General features: G+C 48.8%; 1 protein-coding gene across 1 annotated transcript in view; it reads left to right on the top strand.

Moving 5' to 3' along the window:
• Positions 1–24,507, top strand: part of DNAJC17 (DnaJ heat shock protein family (Hsp40) member C17) — a 36,397-nt gene that overhangs the window by 2,223 nt on the left and 9,667 nt on the right. The window contains exons 2-4 of the mRNA XM_056133554.1: positions 23,517–23,586; positions 23,854–23,912; positions 24,036–24,123. Of these exons, the coding sequence (XP_055989529.1) occupies positions 23,517–23,586; positions 23,854–23,912; positions 24,036–24,123 (217 nt within the window). The remainder of the gene's footprint in view (positions 1–23,516; positions 23,587–23,853; positions 23,913–24,035; positions 24,124–24,507) is intronic.

The raw sequence follows: 24,507 nt of genomic DNA, 5'->3' as shown, positions 1-24,507 counted from the left end.
CAGGCATTGTGCTTCGGTTTTTTCAACTTATTGGCCCAGACCGTAGATCCTAAAGTGTCTGGAACTGTGTCTCCTCCAAATTCATCAATACTGGAATTCCAGTAGAAGCACACCAAATTAGATGGGAAAGTAGCATTAGAAGCCAACTAAACTCAACTAAACAGATGCACTGAAGGCCCAATTAGTGACAAAAAGCTTAGTGAATCCTTAGGCAAGGACTTAATAATCCCATGGTGAGATATAACAATTTTTACATTTTATTTTACCAAAGTATTTTTGATAATAATTCTTTTAGCCATTTAGCTGCTACAAGCAGTATGAAATAAATTATTGTGTGTCGGCTGGAGTGATAGCACAGTGGTAGGGCGTTTGCCTTGCACACAGCCAATATGGCCGACCCGAGTTCGATTCCTCCGCCCCTCTCGGAGAGCCCGGCAAGCTACCAAGAGTATCTCGCCCGCATGGCAAAGCCTGGCAAGCTCCCCGCAATGTATTCGATATGCCAAACACAGTAACAAATGTCACAGTGGAGATGTTACTGGGCCCGCTCAAGCAAATCGATGAACAACGGGAGGACCGTGACCGTGACCGTGTCTGCTAAGCAGGCCAACTTGGAGGGTGGTTTGGTAAGTGGATACAGTGGTGGAGAGCAGGTCACTTTGGTGGTGGATTGGTGTTTGAACATTAAAAGTTCATAACAAGTGTATTATGAACAGAATTGTAAATCACAGTTTTTAAATAAAGTGTCTTTTTTTACAAAAAAAAGCAATAATAAAATGTAAATGTTTATTCTAAAAATGGGCTGTAGTGATAGCACAGCAGGTAGGGTGTTTGCTTTGCACGTGGCTGACCCCGGACTCAATTCCTCAGTCCCTCTCGGAGAGCCCAGCAAGCTACTGAGAGTATCCCGCCCGCACCGCAGAGCCTGGCAAGCTCCCCGTGCATATTAGGTATGCCAAAAACATTAACAACAAGTCTCACAATTTATTGTGAGACGTTACTGGTGCCCGCACGAGCAAATCGATGAACAACGGGAGGACAGTGACAATGAGCTTTGGAACCTAGTAGTGCTTGGGGGACCGCATGGTCCTGGGGATCAAGCTGGGGTCTGCCACACGGAAGGCAAGTGCCGTAATCCTATACTGTTTCTCTGAACCCCAGTAAATTCTTTGTCCACTCATCTGTCACGAGGTATTTGGGTTGTTTCCAGATCCTGGTGCTTGTAAATATTGCTGTATTTTGGCCTTTATAGGGAAAGTTTGCCTATCCCTGCTAGAATCACTAGCAAGGCCTACTCCCCATTCTGCCAGCCCTTCTACTGATGTTCCTCTCTGATCATAACCAACTTGGCAGGCCCAGAAGTGGGCTAAATACTATTCTTGGGAATTTAGAGAGTCAGCACTTCCTGACGGTAGACATTTTTGTTCTCCAGCCTTAGAGGAGGCAGGGTGGGGGCAATTGTCATTTACTTGTAGGAAAGGTTTGATTGAGGATCTGGGTTGGTTGTGGAAATACTCCTGGGGAGAGAGTCGGGGCTTGGGATTTCAGTCCCTGGTTAGAAAGTGAAGTAGTGACGTGTGTATGTCCATATACTTGTCCATATTCTCCAGACAGGGCCCCAAGGCCTATCACTATGAAATGAAATGCTACCAAATTGCAAGGGATTCTGAAGAAGACTCACCACTATTTTACTGGGGACCCAGAGTGACAGTACAGTGGGTAGGGTACTTGCCTAGCATGCAGCCCACCCAGGTTTGATCTCCCGCGTCCCATATGGTCCCCTGAGCACCACGAGGAATAATTCCTGAGCACAGAGCCAGAAATAACCTCTGAGCACTGCTGGGTGTGGTCCAAACCCCCCTACTCCCAGAAAAGATCACTTTACTGGACCTGGGGAGCTCAGTCGACTAAGCACATCTTTGTTTAAGTCCTGGTACCCTATGGTCCCCAATTTCCTGGTGTTGAGCTGGTAATAGCCCTCCATTACTGGGCTGGAGCGATAGCACAGCGGTAGAGCGTTTGCCTTGCATGCAGCCAACATGACCGACCCGAGTTCGATTCCTCAGCCCCTCTCGGAGAGCCCTGCAAGCTACCGAGAGTATCTCGCCCGCACGGCAGAGCCTGGCAAGCTCCCCGTGACGTATTCGATATGCCAGACACAGTAACAACAAAGTCTCCAATGGAGACGTTACTGGGCCCGCTCGAGCAAATCGACAAACAACGGGAGGGCCTTTACCTTTACCTTTACTACCAAGTATAACCCAAAGTCCCCCAGCCTCATCCCCTTCCCGTCAAAAATAAGATTGCTTCAACAACAGTGGCTCCCTGCAGCAGCCTCTGACTTTCTTTGACTCATGTTCTTGGGCCTTACATGGGCCCCCTACTTGGGCCTCACTCACACAGCAGCAGAGCACATCATTAAGGCAGTGTGAGCATGCGCCTCTGCTCTGATTCCCCAGTGCCTTCTCACCTTTAAAGAAAAAATCCACAAAACCCTCAAAGCAAAATAGCCTTCAGAAAGGTGACTCCAGCTCCGATTCCTCCTGGGTATGGAGGAGATTGCGCCTCTCTGCTCACAGCTCCAGCCCTGACTCTTCAAGGTGGACTTTGTCCAGATCAGGCACAGGCTGGCTCTTAGTTCAGCCAGATTTTACAACCTTCCCTGCTACCTTGTGGTTTCCTTTCCCTTTCTTCTTCTTCATTTTTTTTTCTTTTTGGGTCACACCCAGCGCTGCTCAAGGGTTGCTCCTGGCTCTGCACTCAGGAATAATCCCTGGCAGTGCTGGGGACCATATGGGATGCTGGGAATTGAACCTGGGTCGGCTGTGTGCAATGCAAATGCCCTACCCACTGTGCTATTGCTCCAGCCCCTCCCTTTCGTCATAAGTTTTTCAGAGGAGCAGAGAATGGACCTGAGCTATAGTATACCATGTAGGATGTTTGCCTTGCACACAGCTGACTGGGTGCGCTCCCTGTCATCCCCTATGATCCCCCAATACCACCAAGAGTAATTCCTGAGTGCAGTCAGGAGTAACCCCTAAGCATTGCTGGGTGTGACCCAAAAGCAAAAAAAGAAAAAACCAAACAGAGGAGCAGAGAAGCATTTACCACAACAAACCCATTGGATTCCACTAGGGAAGGGGAGCTGGTGGTGCTCAGGGCTTACTCCCAACTCTGTGCTCAGGAATTTCTCCTAGTCGGGGCTCAGGACCAAATGCGATGCCAGGGATTGAACCTGTATCAACCGTGTGCAAGGCAAGGCCCTACCTGCTGTACTATCACTCCAGTCCCTCCACAAGCATTTTTTTTTCCTTTTAAATGATTTTTTGGGTTGTTTTAGGTTTTTGTCTTTTTGGATCACATCTGGCAATGCTCAAGAGTTACTCCTGGCTCTGCATTCAGGAATTACTCCTGACAGTGCTTGGGGGATGATATGGGATGCCAGGAATAGAACCCAGATCAGCCACTTCCAGGGCAAACACCTTACCTGCTATACTATTGGCTCACACCCTCTCCGTAAGCTTTTTTTTTTCCATTTTTTTATAATTTTATTTATTGAATCACCATGAGAGCAGTTACAAAGCTTTCGGGTTTAAGTCTTGGTCATACAACGGAACACCCGTACCTTCACCAGTACCCATTCTCCACCACCAAAAACCCCAATGTACCCCCATCCCACACCCTCCTCGTACCTGTGAGGCAGTTGATTTCCACATTGCTCTCTCTCTCTCTACTTTGATCACATTCAATATTTTGATACCAGACCCACCATTATTTGGGATTTTACCCCAACACTCAGATCGCTGAAAAGGCAATAGTAGACAATTTGTTTTCTATTGCTGATTAAGAATAACATGATGTCGCGTGGCTGCAGTAGTAGCTGCGCGATTTTGAAATTCCGAAATTTTAACACTTAAATCTGGAGGGATTTCTGCCAAAACCTCCTGGGTTCTAAGATTTGTTCCTGAGTATCTGGGATCGTGGCCATTAAGCAGCTTGATCAGGATCCAGAAAGACCGTTCATGGGCGGTGACTCGGGGTCTCGTTGGGATGGGGAGGAAAGGGCCAGCTCCACCCCCATCCCGTGAGGCCCCGCATATCTTGTAACTGCGAGCCCAAACCTGACTGTCCAGTGGCCTTTGGAGGATGGCAGCCACCTAGCTGCCTACGGGGAGCAGGCAGAGGTACAGCACCCTTTCCCCCCTGGGATGGCCCGGCAACAGTAACCTACTGTGGGTTCGGACGCATTTCTGCCAAAAGGCACTGGGTTCCGAGATTTGTTTCTGAGTCTCTGGGATCATGGCCATTAAGCAGTTCGATCAGGAAACCAGAGAGGCCTTGCCTCCAATTATATAGCTGAGCCCGAGGTGGTTTGTGGGTGTCTTCCATATTTCTAACTTTTGGCTGTTTACTTTCTTGGTAAACTTTGCCCCAAGTTTTTGGGGTCTGGCCAAAGACACAACAGCAATTTTGGGGTATCTGGAAGTCTGAAGGCGCCATCAGGCTGCTGATGCACTCGCCTCACAGGTACAGATTGACCTGCTGGCAGCACCATACCCCCTTTCATCAGCTTTTAAATGCCTTTTGTGTGCCAGCTTCAGAGCCTTGAGCTCAGGACAACTGAGAGAGACAGAAATTTGTCTGTTCAGTTTCTCTGTCTTATTCCTGAGGCCCGTCAGTTTGAAATACAGTGACTATAGTTGATAACTCTCTAGAACTTGATGTTTTTCTAAGCAGATGATGGTTTCCTAGAGAGTATAACTTGTTGTAGAAGGTAACTTTTATAACTCATCTGAACAAATAAAGCCAAGAATTGCTGCTTGTTATAATTTGTGTTAAGAATGGATGAAAATCATTGGACAGAGCATTGAGCAGTGGTGAATATTACGAAAGTGCCTTTATTTACTTGCGCTGTGATAGAACCCAGGCTTCATGGATGCTAAGCAGGTTCTCACTGCTGAGCCGCAACCCCCTCCTATAAGTGTGCCTTATCAGCAAATGGTGCTTATCAGCAATGACAGTTTAGAAAGTGAACTTTGGAATCAGACTGCCTGAAGATGACTTTAATCTTTCCCTCTCATTTAATCTTTATTTTAATGGGTTTCAAACTCCTTTGATAGATTTGTTGTCATTGTTCGGTTCCAAGTACTATTTTATTTATTTATTTATTTATTTGGGGGGGGGTGGGGACACACTCAGTGGTGCTCCCGACTTACTCCTGTCTCTGCCCTCAGGGATCACTCCTGGTGGTGCATAAGGACCATAATGGATGCTGGGGATAGGATCGAAAGTAGGTCAGCTGATGCAAGGCAAGCACGCTACCCACTGTACTATCACTCTGGTCCCTAAAAGTACTGATTTTTAAAAATAATAACTTCACTTAATCACAACTTCCCGTTAGTCGTCGATTTGCTCGAGCGGGCGCCAGTAACGTCTCCATTTGTCCCTGTCGCGTGCTAGTGTAGCCCAATGGCATCTGTTCGCTCCGGGAACATGAAGGGCCTCAAACCGATGGTTCATGATATTGACGAAGAAGTCTGACCATCTGGAAGGTGGGCGGCCACGCAGTCTTTTGACATCCCGTGGAATCCAGTCAGTAACAGCTCTAGTCCAGCGGTCGTCTTTAAATCTCATTACGTGACCAGCCCATCTGATTTTTGACACCTTGGCAAATGAGACAGCGTCCCTGATTCTTGATCGTCGACAGATGTCAGAACTCCGGATTCTTTCTCTCATTTGAGTGAAACGTGATATTCCAAGCATAGCTCTTTCTATTCTTCTTTGGGAGACCTGAATAGCATTCTCATCTTGTTTGCGTAGGGCCCAGGTCTCTGAGGCATATGTTAATGCAGGAAGAACAGTGGAATCAAAGAGATGTGCCCAGAGCCGGAGGTTCTTCGTCCTCTTACCTATTGCTTCCACGTTCTTGAAGGCGTTCCAAGCCGCTCTCTTCCTCCTGCGCAGCTCGGGTGCCAGGTCATTTGTCATGTTGACCTCTCGACCTAGGTACACATAGCTGTTGCATTCGGAGATGCTCCTTCCATTGAGAGCGAATGGGGCGTCAGGAACAAGGCTGTTTCTCATAGACATTGTCTTCGTAAGATTCAGCTGTAGTCCTACCTTTCCACACTCACAGTCAAAGTCGGCCAGCATTTGTGCTGCTTGGCTGATGTTTGGTGTTATTAAAACAATGTCATCAGCAAAGCGGAGGTGGTGTAGTTGCCGACCATCTATCTTCACTGCCATTCCTTCCCATTCCAGTCGTCGCATGATGTTCTCGAGGGTGGCACTGAAGAGTTTCGGTGAAATGGTATCACCCTGCCGCACCCCTCTCTTGACATCAACGATCACTTCTTTGTAGAATGGTGAGATCCTGGTAGTGAATCCGCAATACAGCTCACGGAGGATCCTGATGTATTGGGCTTGAATGCCCTGATTGGCTAGGGCTTCAATGACTGCTTCCGTCTCAATAGAATCAAAGGCCTTCTTTAAATCAATGAACGTTAAACAGAGCGGCATCTTGAACTCCCGAGAAACCTCAACGAGCTTGGTTATTGTGTGGATATGGTCGATGGTGCTGAATCCTTTGCGGAACCCTGCTTGCTCGCATGGTTGTCCTTCATCTCATGTTCTGCCAATCCTATTTAGGATGACTTGAGTGAACAACTTGTAGATGACAGACAATAGGCAGATCGGGCGATAGTTGCCAATGTCATGGATGTCTCCCTTCTTGAACAGTAGTACGGTCCTGCTGGTTTTCCATTGGGACGGAACCTTGCATTCAGACAGGTAGCGAGTGAAGAGCCGAGCCAGTGTAAAAATAATAACTTAGGGGCCAGAAATATAGTACAACAGGTGAATTGCTTGCCTTGCATGAAGCGCACCTGAGTTTGATCCCTGGTACACCAGCAATGATCCCTGAGTATAGAGCCTGGAGTAAACCTTGAGCACTGCCTGATGTGAAAAAACAAAAGGAAGCAAAAAGACCCAATAAGACTGCCGCACACCTTAAAAAAACCAGCCAAATGATTCACAAAACTTTTTTCTTTCCTTCTGAAAGTCTTCTGATGCATTGCCATTAACCAGTCTTTTGCTATTAAACTTGAATAGCCAATTGAGGCAAACAGTTCTGAGACATTCCACCTCCATTGATTAAGACTGGAGTGGCAAGGACCGGAGTGGTAGTATAGTGGGTAGAGCATTTGCCTTGCACACAGTGGACCCGGATTTGACCTCCAGCATCCCATATGCTCCCCTGAGCGCCTTCCAGAGGATCCTTGAGTGCAGAGCTAGGAGTGAACCCTGAGCACTGCTGGGTGTGGCCTTCCTCCAGAAGCACCAACAAAACACTGTATCACTGTATCACTGTCATCCCCTTGTTGATCGATTTCCTCAAGCAGGCATCAGTAACGTCTCCATTCATCCTAGCCCTGTGATTTTAGTAAGTGACACCTTGGAGGCTTTTTCTGGGCTAGGGGAATGAGACCCATCATTGTTACTGGGTTTTGTCTTATCAAATACGCCAAGGGGAGCTTGCCAGATTCTGCTGTGCGGGCAGGATACTCGCAGTAGCCTGCCGAGTTCTCCGAGAGTGAGAACTAAACAATAAGCTTGAACTAGACAAGTTTCCGGGAGCTGGGTTTTATAGTCTCAGGATCTTGGTTGTTGATGGGATTACACGGTGCCAGGGAGATGGGGGATCTGGGTGGAGGAGGCCCGTCCCGATCCGAGCAGGCTTGGAGATCTCAGCCCCGGGTCCCGCACACCTGGGTTCCTCTGCCAGTTCCTTCATGCATGAGGCTCATCCGAGCATGTGGAGAGTGGTCTTAAGACCAACAAAACAAATCAAAAAAAGAGCACGGTGGCAGGTACATTTAGCTTTCTGGGCAGATGTGGTGACCTTGCCAGCTCTAGCTGCCTTTTGCTCACTGATATTTATTTATTTATTTGGTCATGGTCATGGTGGTCCTCCCGTTATTCATCGATTTGCTCGAGCAGGTCCAGTAACGTCTCTATCGTGAGACTTGTTGTTACTGTGTTTGGCATATTGAATATGTCACGGGGAGCTTGCCAGACTTTGCCGTGTGGGTGAGATACTCTTGGTAACTTGCCAGGCTCTCCGAGAGGGGCGGAGGAATCGAACCGGGCTTGACTGGGCCAGCTGTGCGCAAGGCAAACACCCTGCTGCTGTGCTATCGCTCCAGCCCATTTATTTATTTATTTAGTCTTTTTGGGTCACACCCGACAATGTTCAGAGGTTACTCCTTGCTCTGCATTCAGGAATCACTCCTGGTGGTGCTTGGGGGACCATATAGGATGCCAGGGATTGAACCCAAACCTGGGTCAGCCTCATGCAATAGTACTACCCACTGTACTACTGCTCTGGCCCCATCTTGTTCCCTGATTTGATGATACCAGGACACTGATTGGCCTTGTGTCACAGCAAGGAAAAAAAAAGACTAGAGGAAGCTATTCAGGGAAGCTGCCAACACACACGGATTTGTTAGGAACCATATCAAGGATGAAGGCCTCACCAGATTTCAGGAACTTTGGATCATCTTTCACGTTTTTCCTAGACAGTAATCATTTCTTGTCCAACCCAGGGACTTGGCAGCTATATGAGCCATGTGACAGTCGTTAAGGGTGTACATCCCACACAGATTTGGTGCAGAGTAGTCACTTGAGCTCTGAAACCAGCTGCTTCCATTGGGGGATCATTGTTGCTACCACAAACATCTTTGACATATTTTTTATTGTTATTTTTGGTCCACATTCAGTGATGCTTAGGGGTTACTCCTGGCTCTGCATTCTTGGTGGTGCTTGGGGATCGAACCATATGGGATGCTGGGGATCGAACCTGGTTTGGCCTCATGCAAGGCAAATGCCCTACCTGCTGTGCTATCTCTCTGGGCCCCCATGACAGTTACTTTCTTGACCTTGAAGCCCACATTGTTCCCAGGAAGAGCTTCCCCTAGAGCTTCCTGGTGCATTTCAAGACTTTATTTCAGGGGTCATTTTGACTGTTGCTAAAATGACCACAATGCCACATTTGAGAACATCAGTCTTAACTTGGCCCTCAAGGGGCAGGAGTGATAGTTCAATCCCTGGCACTCCATATGTCCCCCCCCACCCCCTCAACTCTCCAGGAATGATCCCTGAGCACAGAGTGAGGAGTAAGTCCTGAGCACCACTGGGTGTGGCCTCAAAATAAACAAAAATCAGCTTGGTCCTCAGGGGCAGCACCAGGACTCCAGTTCTGTACACATCCTGGAGGGGCAGGCTCGGGGGCTGCTTGGTTGGATGAGTTGGTGGCATTTTGTAGGCTAGAGCATCAACCCCTCACCCCTTCTCACTCATTCCCCTCCTTCATTGACAGGTGCTCATTCACCTCACACTTGGCCCGTGATCTCAGAGTTGGCAGGGTAGGCAGGAGAGGTGGACAGTCAGAGAGTACAAAGTGGAGGATCGCCAGAGCTCACCATGCAGTTTAAATCTGCAAATTAGTTGAGTGTGTCATCAAGGGCCAGGTGCTGGGTGGATTGGGCAGATCTTTTTTTTTTTTTTTTTTTTGTCTTTGCATCACACTTCATGGTGCTCCTGAGGTGCTTAGGGAATGATGCTGGGAATCAAACCCGAGCCTGCCACATGTAAAGGTTGCACTCCAACTCTCCCTCTGGACCCAGATTTGAGAGCTGAGGCTGAATACAGCTCCCTCCCTCCCTCCCTTCCTCCCTCCCTCCCTCCCTCCCTCCCTCCCTCCCTCCCTTCTCTCCTTCCTTTTGCCATACAGGGCTGTGCTCAGGGCTTACTCCTGACTCTTTCCTCAGAGAGTAAGATACTCCTGGTAGGTTTGGGGGGCCATATGTGCTGCTGAAGATTGAACCCGGGTCGGCCACTGCAAGAGCCTTGTCTCTCCTGTCCTCACTAGAGCTTTCTGGCAGCTGACACAGCTTAGTATACATGAGTTCTAAAGAAGAATCAAAGAGGCCGATAAAAGTACATAAGGAAATGCTGTGAGGCTAGAGAGGAACACATGACTCATATGACTGGCAGGATTAAGGAAGACTTCCCTGAGAAGCTGTTTCAGGATCTTTGGGGGCAGGAGGGAAATACCTGTCGGGAGGGGTCAGAGAGAGTCCAGTGGGTAAGGTGTTTGCAGCAGATCCTGGTTCAGTCCCCTCCACTACATATTATGGTCTTTGAGCACTGCCAGGAGTGACCCTTAGCATTTCTGGGTGTGGCCCAAACACTCCCTCAAAAGAGAATATATTGCAGGGACTGGGGCCATTGCTCAGAGGGCTGGAGATTATTCCTGGCAGGCGCAGGTCTGGTCCCTGGCACCAGATGGTCTCCAGCACTGCTGACTGTAGCTCTGGTGGCCTCCAGGAAGATGAAAGGATCCGTTGTGGGTTAGATCTGTAGCTTAGCAGTGGCCTTGCATGTGTGAGGCCTTCAGTAGTCTCTGGCACTGCAAAGAAGAGAGAGAGAGAGAGAGAGAGAGAGAGAGAAGAAAGGATATAATTAAGCAAAGTTACAAGAAGAGATCTTTGTGGTCATTTTAGAGACATGAAGATACCAGAGAGGTTTCGAACTTGCTCAAGATGCCCCAGTGAGGGGACTGGAGCAATAGTACAGTGGGTAGGGCATTTGCCTTGCATGCGGCTGACCCTGGTTTGATTCCCAGCATCCCATATGGCCCCGAGTACCACCAGGAGTAATTCCTGGGTGCAAAACCAGGAGTAACCCCTCTGCATTGCCGGGTGTGACCCAAAAAAGCCAAAAAAAAAAAAGATGCCTCAGTGAGAGGGTGTCGGACCCAGCCCAGACTGGATGGAATTTCTAACTCAGTGCTATTTGCAGCCGTGTGCACTTGACAGGTGAATCTTTCTCCTGTCTGAAGTGAACTCGTCTTTTGTTTGCAGTGTTGAAGGGTATAGCAATCGTTGCATCTTCTCAGGTATTACTTAATGAAGCCAGGTACTTAATACAGTATTTTGAAGATTCCAATTTTAAGTCCATTTACCAGGAAAACTACCCTGGAAAGCCAAAGGATAATTTCAGCCAGGAGGTTGTATTTTATGATGCTCTTGTGAAAGGGCTACTTTGCTTCTTGCCATTTTTATTTAAATGGCACATCTCTGTTGTGCCCTAAATTGCGACAGGCCCACGTTACTTCTCATTGTGAGAAGATCAAGCTTTTTGAGGACAAAGCAGGACGTGAAGGAATGGCATGAGTGCAGGGTGGGAGAGTTAAAAGCAACTGACTTGATGAGGAAGGAGGTTTGTGTGGTTTGTGGAGGATGTGGCAGAGGAAACTGGAAATCCTGGTGTCTTTGGGCCTCTGGGCTAAAGATGGAGTGATTGGACTTGGTTCTGTGGTACCCAGGGACCCTTTCTCAATTTTTTTTTAAGGCAGGATGAATTTATTTATTTATTTATTTATTTTTGTTTGTTTTTTAAATTTTTATTAGTGAAACACCATGAGGTACAGTTGTAGACTTAAAATTTTTGTGCTTGGGTTTCAGTTATACAATGATCAAACACCTGGAAATTACACAGTGGATACTATGTAGCTGGATTTGAGGTACACCTGCCTCAGTCCCCAGAGCCTCTAACCTCAGACCGGGTGCTCTGGCTAAGGTTACTCCCTGAGCATGGCTTCTGTTCACTGTCGTCATTGGCTCAAGGGCTTGTCCATAGCTGCTGGTGGGTTGGTGGAGGGGGTGAGGGAAAGGGAGCCTTCTTGGTGTCTCTGATGGTTAGCTTACTCCTGGCTTTGGTTGTCTGGTTACAGCTCTGGAGTTTTGAAGTCCGAGGCAGCCTGCTAAGTCCAGCAGTATGATTCATTTGTATTTATGAGCTCTAAGCTACTCATTAGCATTCTAGATAATACCTCACATTTTATATGACACCAAAGTGCTTTCACATAAATTATCTCATTTGATGTGATCTTCAAAACAAGTCTGAGGGAGGCAAGGACCATTAGCTCTGCTTTATAGATGAGAAAACGAAGACCAAAAAGACTTTAATTGATTTCCCCGGCCCGGGGTAGCTAGTAAAGCAGCATGCCTGTCCAAACCCGAAGCTTGTGTCTCTAGCTCCTCTAGCTGTGCGTTTTCCATCATCACTCTCCTGGAGTGACTAGAGCAGCGAGAGTCGGTGGCGTCTCTCAGGAGACCTGGAGAGTTGCTCTGTGACCAAGGTTCAGCTGAGTAGAGCTGCCTCGTGCTGGTGAAACTCATGCTGGTGAAGGCGTGGAGGTGATCCAGCCCTCGCCACCACTGCTGCTTTGTATTTAGTTCTTCCTGGTGGTGCTGAGGAACCTGCAGCAAAGCCTGCACTTGGCCCACTGAGTGACCTTTGGCCCTAGACCCCCAACTTCTTAAATGGTGGGGTTGCGAATCATTTGGCAGCAGTAAAAGATTTCAGAATGTGCAGTGACCAAAAGTGAATTCAGAATCAAACACGTAATGAACCCAAGGTCTTTCTGGCTTTCTGGCTGTGCACGCCCTCGCCATATAGAGTGAAAAGGGGTTGCTGGTGAAGAAAGTTTAAAAAGCCCTGCTCTTTGCTCGAGGAAGTTTGTCAGACTATTGTAGTGCAGTGTCCACTTCAGTGATTGGAAATCTTCATCTAGGGCCCAAGAGAGCACACCGGTTAAGGCGTTTGCCCTGCATGTGACTTCAACCATGATGGTGGTTTGAATCATGACTCTGCAGCTGGTGCCCCAAGTACCGCCAGCTGTCGCCCCTTCAAAAAAAAAATAGACCCAAAAAACCAAGGGCTGGAGTGATAGTATAGCAGGTAAAGTGTTTTTTTTGCCTTGCATGCAGCCAAACCTGGGTTTGATCCCTGTCATCTCATATGGTCCTGGAGCAATGCCAGGACTCATTCATGAGAGGAAAGTCAGGAGTAACCCCGGAGCATCACTGGGTATGGCCCAAAAACTGAAAAAAAAAAAAATCCATTTTTCCTATTCTTTCTGGTCCCGACTTCTGTTATTTAGTTTCTGTTTTCCTTTAAGTGGATTTACTTTTCTGGAGGAGGGGGCTCCCAAGCAGTGTTCAGGGTATCCACGGCAATTCTCAACCAACTAGGCCCATGAGAGGCCCCGGGTTGCAGTGCTGCATAGGCCCTGCGGTGTTGGGGGTCTCCCAAGCTATCCCAGCAGTGCTGGGGACCCGAGAGAGATGTCAATGTGAGGTCTGGAATCCCCTGGAATCATCTTGGTACTACCAGCAGGTTCACAGCTAGGGAATGTTAAGCCTGGGATGCTATTACCCTGCCTTCACTGAGCCTTAATTTGTTATGGTGTGTGTGTTGTGTGTGTGTGTGTGTGTGTGTGTGTGTGTGTGTGTGTTGTGGGACTGACACATGCATGGTGAGTGCTTTGCCACCAAGCTGCTGTGAGTATTTCTCCCTGGTGCTGTGACAGTATGGGCCCCAGGCTATAAGGAATGAAAGTGCCTGATCTTTCTGGCAGAGAAGTGTCCAGAGTCCATGATCTACTTCTGTGTGAAATGACTGCCTATCCCCATTCCTGAGCCGGACCCGATCATGGCTTCCTATGATGATTCACCAGGCAGGTCTGTCCTCCCAGCCCCTGCTGTCACCCGGAGAGCATGCGCCCTCTGTGCCCTGTATCTGCATCTGACCTCTGAGTCTGGCCTTTGATAACTGGCCTTTGATAATTGCTTGTACCACTTACTTACCTGTCCCGGGTTTTATTAGAAGAGAAGACAGCAGCCTTTTAAAAAATAATGATCTCTTCTTTGTGGGGCCCCTTTCTTTTAAGTTAATGATGGCTATTTGATATTTACTGGACCCTTCTGCCCGGCTTTTGTGAGTGAGTCAGGAGCTGGTTTCCCTCTGGAGGTGAAACTGGAGGCGGGTTAACTGCCAGGGCCCCTGCTCTGTGGCTGGCAGGAAGCCCGGATGGGTGCTGGCATCAGCCCAGCTCCCAGTCCCCGCCCATCTGCCCCGCTGGCTGCTGCAGGTGGCAGAACCAGTCCCTGAGCTTCCTGGTGCTTCGGGGGAAGGGTGACTGCTCAGTCATGATTCAGTTTTCCCCCCTGTGATGTGGGCTCCAGGGGGTAACATTTAGTCCGCTCTGTCCCCACACTCCCGGGGTGCTATTGGCAGATTCCCCAAGAGAAGGTGCAGGCAGACATGGGGGGGGGGGGTGAAACAGTGATGAGGTCTCGGGGTCAGGGCTACACCCACTGCCTTTTTTTTGTTTTGTTTTGTTTTGTTTTGTTTGGGCCTTGGGGTCACATCCGGCAATGCTCAGGGCTGACTCCTGGCTCTGCGCTCAGGAATCATTCCCGGTGGGCTCGGGGAACCCAAAGGGATGGCAGGGATTGAACCCTGGGTCAACTGTGTGCCAGGCAAGTGCTCAACCCGCTGTAGTGTCGCTCTGGCCCCCCACTGCCTTCTGCTCCTTTAATGGGCTTCAAGTCACAGACATTAGTTTCTAGTTTCTTATGGACATCGGCTTTCTTTTCTTTTTCCTTTGTATTGACCCATACCCGATGGTGCTCAGGGCAGCTCTGGGCAAACATACAAAGTGCCACGGATCAAACTCGGGCTAGCTACATGCAAGGCAGGCGCTCTACCCACTGTATTATTTCTCCAGCCCCAGATGTCAGCTTTCTAATTGAATTTTGGTTGAGAACTTAAAAATGCTTGCCTTTTTCATCCATGAGCTACTTGTTTTGAGGCCATCACATGCTAGAAAGAGTCCAGCATTGAGTTTCAGGTACTGTTTGGGGCACCACTTCAGCCTGGAGGATAAGGAAAGCTCACAACCACCTAAGGAGACACAGGAAATGCCTGACCCCTTGTCCTCTGTAGCACCTGGTGGACTGTTCCTCTGTTTGTGCTCTGGACAATTAGCCCAACTGAGCCTGGAAAGACAGTCACCTCGGGTGGTGTCTGAGGGTGGAGAAGGGAAGGGGAGAGGCCATCACATGCTAGAAAGAGTCCAGCAGCAAGCCACCCCCTGCCAGGTGGAGTCAAGTCCTCATGGAGCTAATGTCCACTGCGGTCTCTGTCCCTCCTGGCTGGGCCTCTGAGACATCGTTGTCCTGAGCAGAACAGTGATCTGGACAGGGAATGTCAGGACCCTCATCTGTCCCCTCACTCCTCTCCATGAAGTCTCAGGAAACGCAGATGAAGGTTTCCAGGTGCTTGGAAGAGAGGAGGCTGAGGGGAACTCAGAGGTAGGGAAGGAAGGGCATGAGTGTTGAGAATGCAGCCACAGGGCAAGATTGTGGTCCCCTCCACCCTGCCATGGTGATCAGCACCTGCCAGGTCGGTGTTGTGGATAGCGGCCTCCCTGTGACGGGGTCCTGCCTTCACCCCACAGCACTGCCTCCAGGCACCCTCAAAGACCCTCCTCTTCCTTCCCAACTTTACCACATTAAGAAAAATATTTTTGTGTCTTTTTTTTCCTCTCCTCACCAGCCCCCTCGGTCCAAAATCTAGCCTTTTTTTTTTTTTTTTTTTTTGCATTTTGGGTCACACCCAGCGATGCTCAGGGGTTACTTCTGAATCTGCACTCAGGAATTACTCCTGGTGGTGCTGGGGGACCATATGGGATGCTGGGAATCGAACCCAGGTTGGTTGCGTGCAAGGCAAATGCCCTCCCCACTGTACTATCACTCCAGCCCCCAAATCTAGCCTCTTAAGCTGCTAATAAGGAAGATTGATTTCCTAATAAAGGCTACGGACACCGGAAGTCCTTTCAAAGACCTACCTTAGGAGAATGGTGCTGCCACCAGAGGAATTCTTCCAGAGCCGGAAGTCCAGGAGGGCTGGGCAAAGCTGGGGATCCAGTTTGGAACAAAACATTCAACTCCAGACCAATTGGTTCACGGTCAAAACTGGCCTTCCAGGCAAAAATCTAGCAATGGGCCCTGCCCAAGGCAGGCTTACCAACTAAATATAGTGATAACTACTGATTCATCAGTACAGACACACCCGCTGGCCTTCTCCAGTGGCTGGCAGTTGTGTTGGAAGATTTTTTTTTTTTTTGGTCATACCTGGCAATGCACAGGGGTTACTCCTGGCTTGTGCACCCAGGAATTACTCCTGACAGTGCTTGGGAGACCATATGGGATGCTGGGAATCAAACCCAGGTCGGCCGCTTGCAAGGCAAATGCCCTACCTGCTGTGCTATCTTTCCAGCCCCCGTGTGCAGGAAGATCTTAAGGCTACCTACATGTGCCCTTGTGTGTGATGGTGTGGGATTGATGTTGGTTTTTTTGGACAGGGGGGAACACCTGGTGATGCTCAGGGGTTTCTGCTGGTTCTGCACCCTAGGATCATTCTTGATGGTGCCAAAGGGACCGTATGGGATGCCGGGGATCAAAACAGGGTCAGGGTTGTCAGCATGCAAAATAAGTGCCTTACCTGCTGTACTATCTAGCCAGCTCTGGCACTGGGGGATTGAACCCAGGTGCCTGTGATTACAGTTACATTATCTAAGGACAGAGAGATAGCTAGATGTGCTGAGTCCCTGCCTGTGCTGCTGGAGTCACAGGTTGGCCTTGGCACTGCATGGTCCCCTGAGCACTGACAGAGGCAGTCCCAAAATAAGCCAGGAGTAGCTTTCTTAGCACTGCCAAGAGTGGCCCCCACCAAAACCAAGAAAGTCTAAGGGACTGCATTTGAGCTCTCCCCTACAAAAGGAAAGTATATTTATCACAGAGTCACGTTGCTGCCTTCCCTCAGGTCTTTGAATGAGAGTATTTCATAGTCCCTGGGAGCTCACAAGGATTGGCTTTTGGGACTCTCCATTGGTAGACTTCAAATCAACTTTCCACCTCAAGGATTCAATTTGGGGGGCCCAAGAGGTAGTACAGAGGGTAGGGCACTTGCCTTGTACATGGCAGACCTGGGTTTGATGCCTGAAACCCCAGGAGTGATCCCTGAGCACAGAGCCAGGAGTAACCCATGAACATAGCCAGGTGTGACCTAAAAACAAAAACAATTGAAATTGGGTTGATGAGATTACCCCCTGAGAATATGCATTCATTCCCAGAGTTCCCATCAGACTAACTGCAGACCAGACCAGACTGCAGGCACATTGACCTCCTTCCTGAGGCAGGTAAATGAGTGGTGTGGAGCTTACACGTTCTAGTTTCCCTCAGCCACTCCACAAAAAAATTATTTTCTTTAAACAACACAGTTGCCTGAAGTGTAGGGGACAATTCCCTCCTTTTGCAACTGAATATTGGAATTCTAAGACTGGTTTTGTTCAGCGGGTTGCCCAATGCTGGTAGAATGCAGAAGATTCAATATTTGAAATTGCATCTGTTAGACTACAGAACCTCCTTTCTTTTAGGAACAGTACTGCCTTGTCGCTTAGAATAATCAAAATCTTATTTATTATATATTATATAATAAATATATAATAAAATAATAAATAATAAAATAAGTATATAATACAAATAACTATTATATCTACATAGAAATAGCGATAAAAATATTTGGGAGTGGGTCACACCCTCTGGAACTCAGAGCTGACTCTTGACTCTGTGCTCAGGGATCATTCCTGGCAGTGTTTGGGTGCTTAGGGAGCCATATGTGGTATCTCGAGGATCAAACCAGGCTCAGTCACATATAATGTGAGCACCTTAACCCCTGTACTCCAGTCCTGGTTGAAGCTTTTTTTTAACAAAAACACTCATTGATGACAAAAATACCATTTTTTTAAAAAGAAGAATTTAATAAATATTTTCAGGGCGTTTGCCTTACAAGCGGCCAACATGGTCGACCCGAGTTCGATTCCTCCACCCCTCTCGGAGAGCCCGGCAAGCTACCGAGAGTATTCGATATGCCAGACACAGTAACAACAAAGTCTCCAATGGAGACGTTACTGGGCCCGCTCGAGCAAATCGACGATCAACGGGAGGGCCTTTACCTTTACCTTTACCTTTTATTTCCTTGTTTTATCACAATCCTGTCTTGTCACATTCTTAATGTTTTTTTTTCCTCAATCAAGCAAAACTTTACTACGTACCTTTCAGACCAAACTCAGACAATACCTCTTCTGATAAGCCTTCGGGGCTAAACCTGTTCTCTCCCTTCTCTTCAGGTCTATCTGTTGGCATCTCACTGACACCCCAGACTATAATTTGTTTCCCTGGCCGCCTTCCTTGCTGAATGTCCTTCCTCTCAGTGTTAGGGAAAGGCCCAGGTTCTCTCTCAGCCCCCTAGGCAGGGGTGCCACTGATGGACCAGTGGGTGGGCAGGGTCCCTGCTGTCTGCAGGGCTCTGAAAACCCCTCTCCCTCTTCCTCCCTGGGGATGAAGGTCTTTGATTTCCAGCCTCTTTTCTATCCTGCTGTATCTAGCTAGCGTCTGACACTGATCAGGTTTCCCCTACAGGATGGTGAAACACAGAATTCAGCCCCTTATATCTTTGAAAGGTGGCGGGGACTGGAGCCGTAGCACAGCGGGTAGGGTGCTTGCCTTGCACACAACCTGGGTTCACCTCTGGCATCCCATATAGGCCCTGGAGCACCACTAGGAGTAATTCCTGAGCATCAATGGTGTGATCCCCCGCCTCCCCCAAAAAAGAAAAAAAAAGTGGTTGTAAGTAGAGGCACAAAGATGGGGCCTGGAAGGAATGGGTCCCAGAATTGTATGGTTCTGTTTAGCTCTGGACTCTAGAAACTTGGGAAGCAAGAAGGGCGCCACCAGATGGGGAATGAAGTGACCTGGGTCTAGTTCAAGTAAGATCTGATGGGATGGTTATGCACATTAGTCATGGGGACCCTTTTTTGTTTAATTTTTTATTTTTTTTAAATTTTATTAGTGAAACACCATGAGGTACAGTTGTAGACTTACAAAATTTTGTGCTTGGGTTTCAGTTATACAATGATCGAGTACCCATCCCTCCACCAGTGCCCATTCTCCACCACCGCTAATCCCAGTATCCCTCCGACCCCCATCCCCCCATCCCACCCTGCCTCTGTGGCAGGGCATTCTCTTTTGTTCTCTCTCTCCTTTTGGGTGCTGTGGTTTGCAAAAGAGGAACTGAGTGGCAGTCGTGTTCGGTCTATAGTCTACTTTCAGCACGCATCTCCCATCCTGGGCAGATCTTCCCAACACCCTTTATTTGGTGTTCCCTTCTCTATCTGAGCTGCCTTTACCCCTAGAGTGTGCGGCTGGCCTCCAAGCCATGGAGTGAACCTCCTGGTATTTATCTCGGCTATTCTTGGGTGTTAGTCTCCTATTTTGTTACTTTATGTTCTCATGGAGACCCATTTTTGAAAGAAAACTAACACAGAACAAATGAGTATATTTAGATTAATTTTCCATTGTACAGCTTTCTCAGCTTGAATAGTTGCCCCTATTGTAAGTGAAAAACCGTTTCTTGCATAAAACATCGAAAGGGAATTCACTTAATTACTTAACTTCCCGTTAGTCGTCGATTTGCTCAAGCGGGCGCCAGTAACGTCTCCATTTGTCCCTGTCGCGTGCTAGTGTAGCCCAATGGCATCTGTTCGCTCCGGGAACATGAAGAACCTCAAACCGATCGTTCATGATCTTCACGAAGAAGTCTGACCATCTGGTAGGTGGGCGGCCACGCGGTCTTTTGACATCCCGTGGAATCCAGTCAGTAACAGCTCTAGTCCAGCAATCGTCTTTAAATCTCATTACGTGACCAGCCCATCTGATTTTTGACACCTTGGCAAATGAGACAGCGTCCCTGATCCTTGATCGTCGACGGATGTCAGAACTCCAGATTCTTTCTCTCATTTGAGTGAAACGTGATATTCCAAGCATAGCTCTTTCTATTCTTCTTTGGGAGACCTGAATAGCGTTCTCATCCAGTTTGCGTAGGGCCCAGGTCTCTGAGGGATACGTTAATGCAGGAAGAACAGTGGAATCAAAGAGATGTGCCCGGAGCCGGAGGTTCTTCGTCCTCTTAGCTATTTCTTCGACGTTCTTGAAGGCGTTCCAAGCCGCTCTCTTCCTCCTGCGCAGCTCGGGTGCCAGGTCATTTGTCATGTTGACCTCTCGACCTATGTACACATAACTGTTGCATTCGGAGATGGTCGTTCCGTTGAGAGCGAATGGGGCATCAGGAACGAGGCTGTTTCTCATAAACATTGTCTTCGTAAGATTCAGCTGTAGTCCTACCTTTCCACACTCACGGTCAAAGTCGGCCAGCATTTGTGCCGCTTGGCTGATGTTTGGTGTTATTAAAACAATGTCATCAGCAAAGCGGAGGTGGTGTAGGGTGTTTGCCTTGCACACGGCCTACCCAAGTTCGATTCGCAGCATCCCATATGGTCCCCGAGCTCTGCCAGGAGTAATTCCTGAGTGCAGAGTAACACCCGTACATTGCCAGGTGTGACTGAAAAAAAGAAAGGAAAAAAAAAGAAAAAGAGGGGCTGGAGAGAGAGTACTGCAGGTCGGATGCCTGCCTTGCAAGCAACCGATCCCAATTTTGATCCCCTATGCTCTATAGATCTCTCTAATCCCGCCAGGAGTGATACCTGAGCATAGAACCAGTAGTAAGCCCTGAGTACAGCCTGGATGTGGCTACCCCCACCCCTACCGTCCCCACTCCAAAAGAAGAAAACGAAGAGCTAGTTTCTATCTTGTCCTCATACCATGTTCTTTTATCCTGCTTTTGTGTGTGGGAGGACAGTGCTACAGTGCTAGACAGTGTGTGTGGGGGGCGGGGGGGGCCGGAGGGGGGGGACAGGAGTGAACCAGGCATTGCTCAGGGTTTACTCCTGGCTCTGTGCTCAGGAATCAGTCCTGATGTTGCTGGGGGACCATGTGAGGTGCTTGGGATCAAATTGGGGTTGGCCATGTGCAAGAGTCCTGCCCCTCTACTGTCTCTCTGACTTTTTTTGTTTTGTTTGTGTGTGGTGCTGGGGATTGAACCCAGGACCTCATTCTTCAAGGAAGTGCTTCACCATCAAGCCTCTCCCAGCCGTATCCTGCTTATTAGTTCTTCTCCTCCCTGTTCTACTGCCCCTCCTAGATTTACAAAAAAACAGAACTTATGACACTTTATTTATTGGTTTTGGGGCCACACCCGGTAGTGCTGAGGATCACTTCTGGTGGGGCTCTGAGTTGCTGGGGATCACTTCTGGTGGGGCTCTGAGTTGCTGGGGATCAAACTCAGGTCAGCTGTGTGCAAGGGAAATGCCCCTCCCGCTATGCTGTATCACTCTAGCCCAAGAATGGATTTAACACTTTAAAAGAGCCCCAGTGTCGGGGCTGGAGAGATAGCACAGCGGGTAGGGCGTTTGCCTTGCACGCGGCCGACCCGGGTTCAATTCCCAGCATCCCATATGGTACCCTGAGCACCGCCAGGAGTAACTCCCCAAAAAAAAGGATAAAATAGAAAGGATAAAATAGCCCCAGTGTCCAAAACATAAGAGCCCCAATAGGCTCTTGCTCGTTGGGTGTATGGGTGCCCTGGTGGTGGTGGTGGTGGTGGGGTGTGGAAACCCCTGGATCAGATCAACTGGATCAAGTTGCCAGGACAAGTGTGAATGTGATACTGACCTTAGCCAGTAGGTGGCAGCACATCCCAGTGATCCTGGGCTGGGTGCCCGCCCCTGGGCTTTGGAGGTGGGAGTGAATTCAATTCCAGCCCCTGGTCTCCGCGGGCCTCCTCTGTATATAGGACTGTATTTAGCACACTTTGCCTAGAAATATTGGTTCCCTCTGGGGAGGCTGGAAACCCAGTTGGCTTAGCTACTCCCAAAGGTTCTGGATTTAGAGGTTTCTCCAGGGGCTTTAAACCAGAAGCCAGGGCTAGGCCATCCCCAGACAGCAGGCAAGTTCAGGCTGTTTGTGCTCTGTCTTCCCTTTAAACAGCTTTGTGGGAGATACAGAGCATCTTGGTAGCTTTGTCTTTATTTTTATAAATACAAGAAAGAAGTGCAAGAGCAATAGCTCAAGATGAAGATGAAGTGTATACTCTGCATGGAGGAGGCCCCACACCCCATGATGCCCTGAACATTGCCAGGAGTGACCCCCACCCACCGAGCTGGAGTAGCCCCCTGAGTACTGCTGGCAGTGTCCCAGAAACAATCCCCCCTCCAAAAAAATAAAAAGGAAAAAAATCTGATTTTCCCCCCTTAATCTAGGAAAATGCAGAAATAAAAGCTATTATTTCTTTTAAGTAATAGAAATATTATTTAAAATATAAATAATTTAATAATTTTAAATGTTATTTAAAATTGTTAAGTGTTATTTAAAATTATTAAATTTCCCCTCCGAGGTGGCCCATTGATATTAAAAGTGACTTCTACAGCATTTGAGCTGTAGAAAGAATGAGGGAATGTTTTCTTCCCTCCACTTTCTGTCTCTTTACAAAGGGAACTGCTACTAAAGTTCTTCTTTTCTTTTTAAATCCACCTCCCCTCCTCCTTTCCCTTTGTTTTGATGGGGGGCACACACAGGGTTGTGGGACTGAGACACAGTGCCCATGGTTGGAGAGTGCATACTTTAGTGGTGGTGCCACACATCACGTCAGTCACTATGGCAGAAATGGCAGCACCATTTCACTCTCACTGAGCATGTGGGCTGGTGCTCAGGATGATACGCAAAACCTCCTGTCTGCAAGGCAGGTCTGGAGCACCTCTGTTTTGCTTTTAGTTTTGTTTCTCTTTTGGGGGACCATACCTGGGTGTGGTTTTGGCTTGCTCCCAGCAGTGTTTGTGGGTGCTTGAGAATCTGAGGATTAACCTGGACCTCTGCATCATAGCGCGTGCTCCAGTCTTCCAGACAGGAGCTGTCAGCCCCTACATATCTTATTTATCGTCATCATAATCATCATCATCATTGCCTTTGGGTCATACCCAGCAGTGCTCAGGGCTTACTCCTGGCAAACTTGAGGGATTATATGGGGTGTCAGGAGGGTTCAAACCCTGTTCTGTTACATACAAGGCAAGTGCCTTACCCACTGAACTGTCCCTCTGGCCCTGCTACTTAGTTTATTTTAAACTTCTGTGTGTGTGTGTGTGTGTGTGTGTGTGAGAGAGAGAGAGAGAGAGAGAGAGAGAGAGAGAGTTCTGTAAGCCTTGAAAATCTAATCAGTACAGATAAACCTCTGATGATCCCTTTTCATGTTTTCCCTGCAGATGGAAATTTTGGTTGGCTTCTCAGATGGTCGGGAGAAGGGGGGGGCTAATACATCCTTGTGTATTTACTTGGTGGTTGACCCTAGTTTGAATTCCTAGGAGCAGGTCAGAGGGATAGCATGCATTCATGCTATGCAATGGCTGAGTTTTCCTGCAGAAGAGCTGCCTCGGTTTCCACGCCCTGTTGCTAGGGGGCTGAAGGGAATCCCGCATTTTAGGAGCCCTGCGACAGCCACGGTGGTGAGGCCAGGCATTGTCCAGGCCACACACAGCTCCCTCCATGGCCATCTTCACGGGGGTAGTGAGGTGCTGTCCTTGGGGGCAATCACCCTGGACCCACCGACAGCTCTAGCCAGGGATGCAAGTAACACAACTCGTGTTTTCACTCTTCCAGGTGAAGAAGGCGTACAGACAGAAGGCCCTCTCCTGCCACCCAGACAAAAACCCCGACAACCCCAGAGCAGGTGAGACCCTCGGGCCGGGGGGCGCCCACCTGGGTGTGGTTTCCTGCTCCGGCTTCCCGGGATGTGCGGCCTGGCCTTGGGCTGGGTCCCTGGTCCTCACCATGCGAGGGCATCTGCTCCTGGCTGATGTGCTCACTGTCTCTGCTGGTCCCCCGGCTGCTGAGGCTGGTTCCTGCCTGTGTGCGGCTTCCAGAAGGGTCTCTCAGAGGGAGCGTGCTCCTGCCTGGGTGAGCCTGACCTCTCGCACTCTGTGACCCTTCCATGTAGCGGAGCTCTTCCACCAGCTTTCTCAGGCCTTGGAGGTGCTGACAGACACTGCCGCCAGGGTAAGTGCCTCCTGCTGCCTGGGAACCATCGCCGCTGGTCACCGAGCACCGTGGAGAGACGGATCGGGTGCTGCGCTCGCGCTCTGATTGCCCCCCCCCCCTTTACTGTTTCTTCCCTGCCAGGCTGCTTATGACAAGGTCAGGAAAGCCAAGAAGCAGGCAGCAGAGAGGACCCAGAAACTTGATGAGAAGAGGAAGAAAGTGAAACTTGGTAGGTGACCGCAGCCTCTGGGCATCCGTGGTTCCCGCGTGCGCTTTCCCCATTGGAGTTGCAGTTCCAGCAGCTCTGGGGTGGGGCCTGAGGCCTCTCTAAGGAGTATTAACAGTGACTGAATTTGCTGTTCCCTAAATGTTGTGACAAACGTTTTATTAGCCTTTTTACGTGCTGCAGCTGTCTAAGGAGGTAGGTATTACTGGATCCATTTTTTATAGACAAGGAAGCAAGACAGCAGCAGGTTAGGAGCTTGCTAGAGCCGGCTATGACCCGTGCAGTATGCATGAAATATCAGGGCCAGTCACTCTTTTCTCTATAGCTTTAGCCCTTCCTTCCTTCCTTCCTTCCTTCCTTCCTTCCTTCCTTCCTTCCTTCCTTCCT

The sequence above is a fragment of the Sorex fumeus genome, unplaced genomic scaffold (genome assembly GCF_029834395.1).
Source record: "Sorex fumeus unplaced genomic scaffold, SorFum_2.1 ptg000098l, whole genome shotgun sequence".
Classification (NCBI taxonomy): Eukaryota; Metazoa; Chordata; class Mammalia; order Eulipotyphla; family Soricidae; genus Sorex; species Sorex fumeus.
The sequence above is the reverse complement of the archived record's forward strand: the minus strand, read 5'-3'. Positions and strand labels throughout refer to the sequence as shown.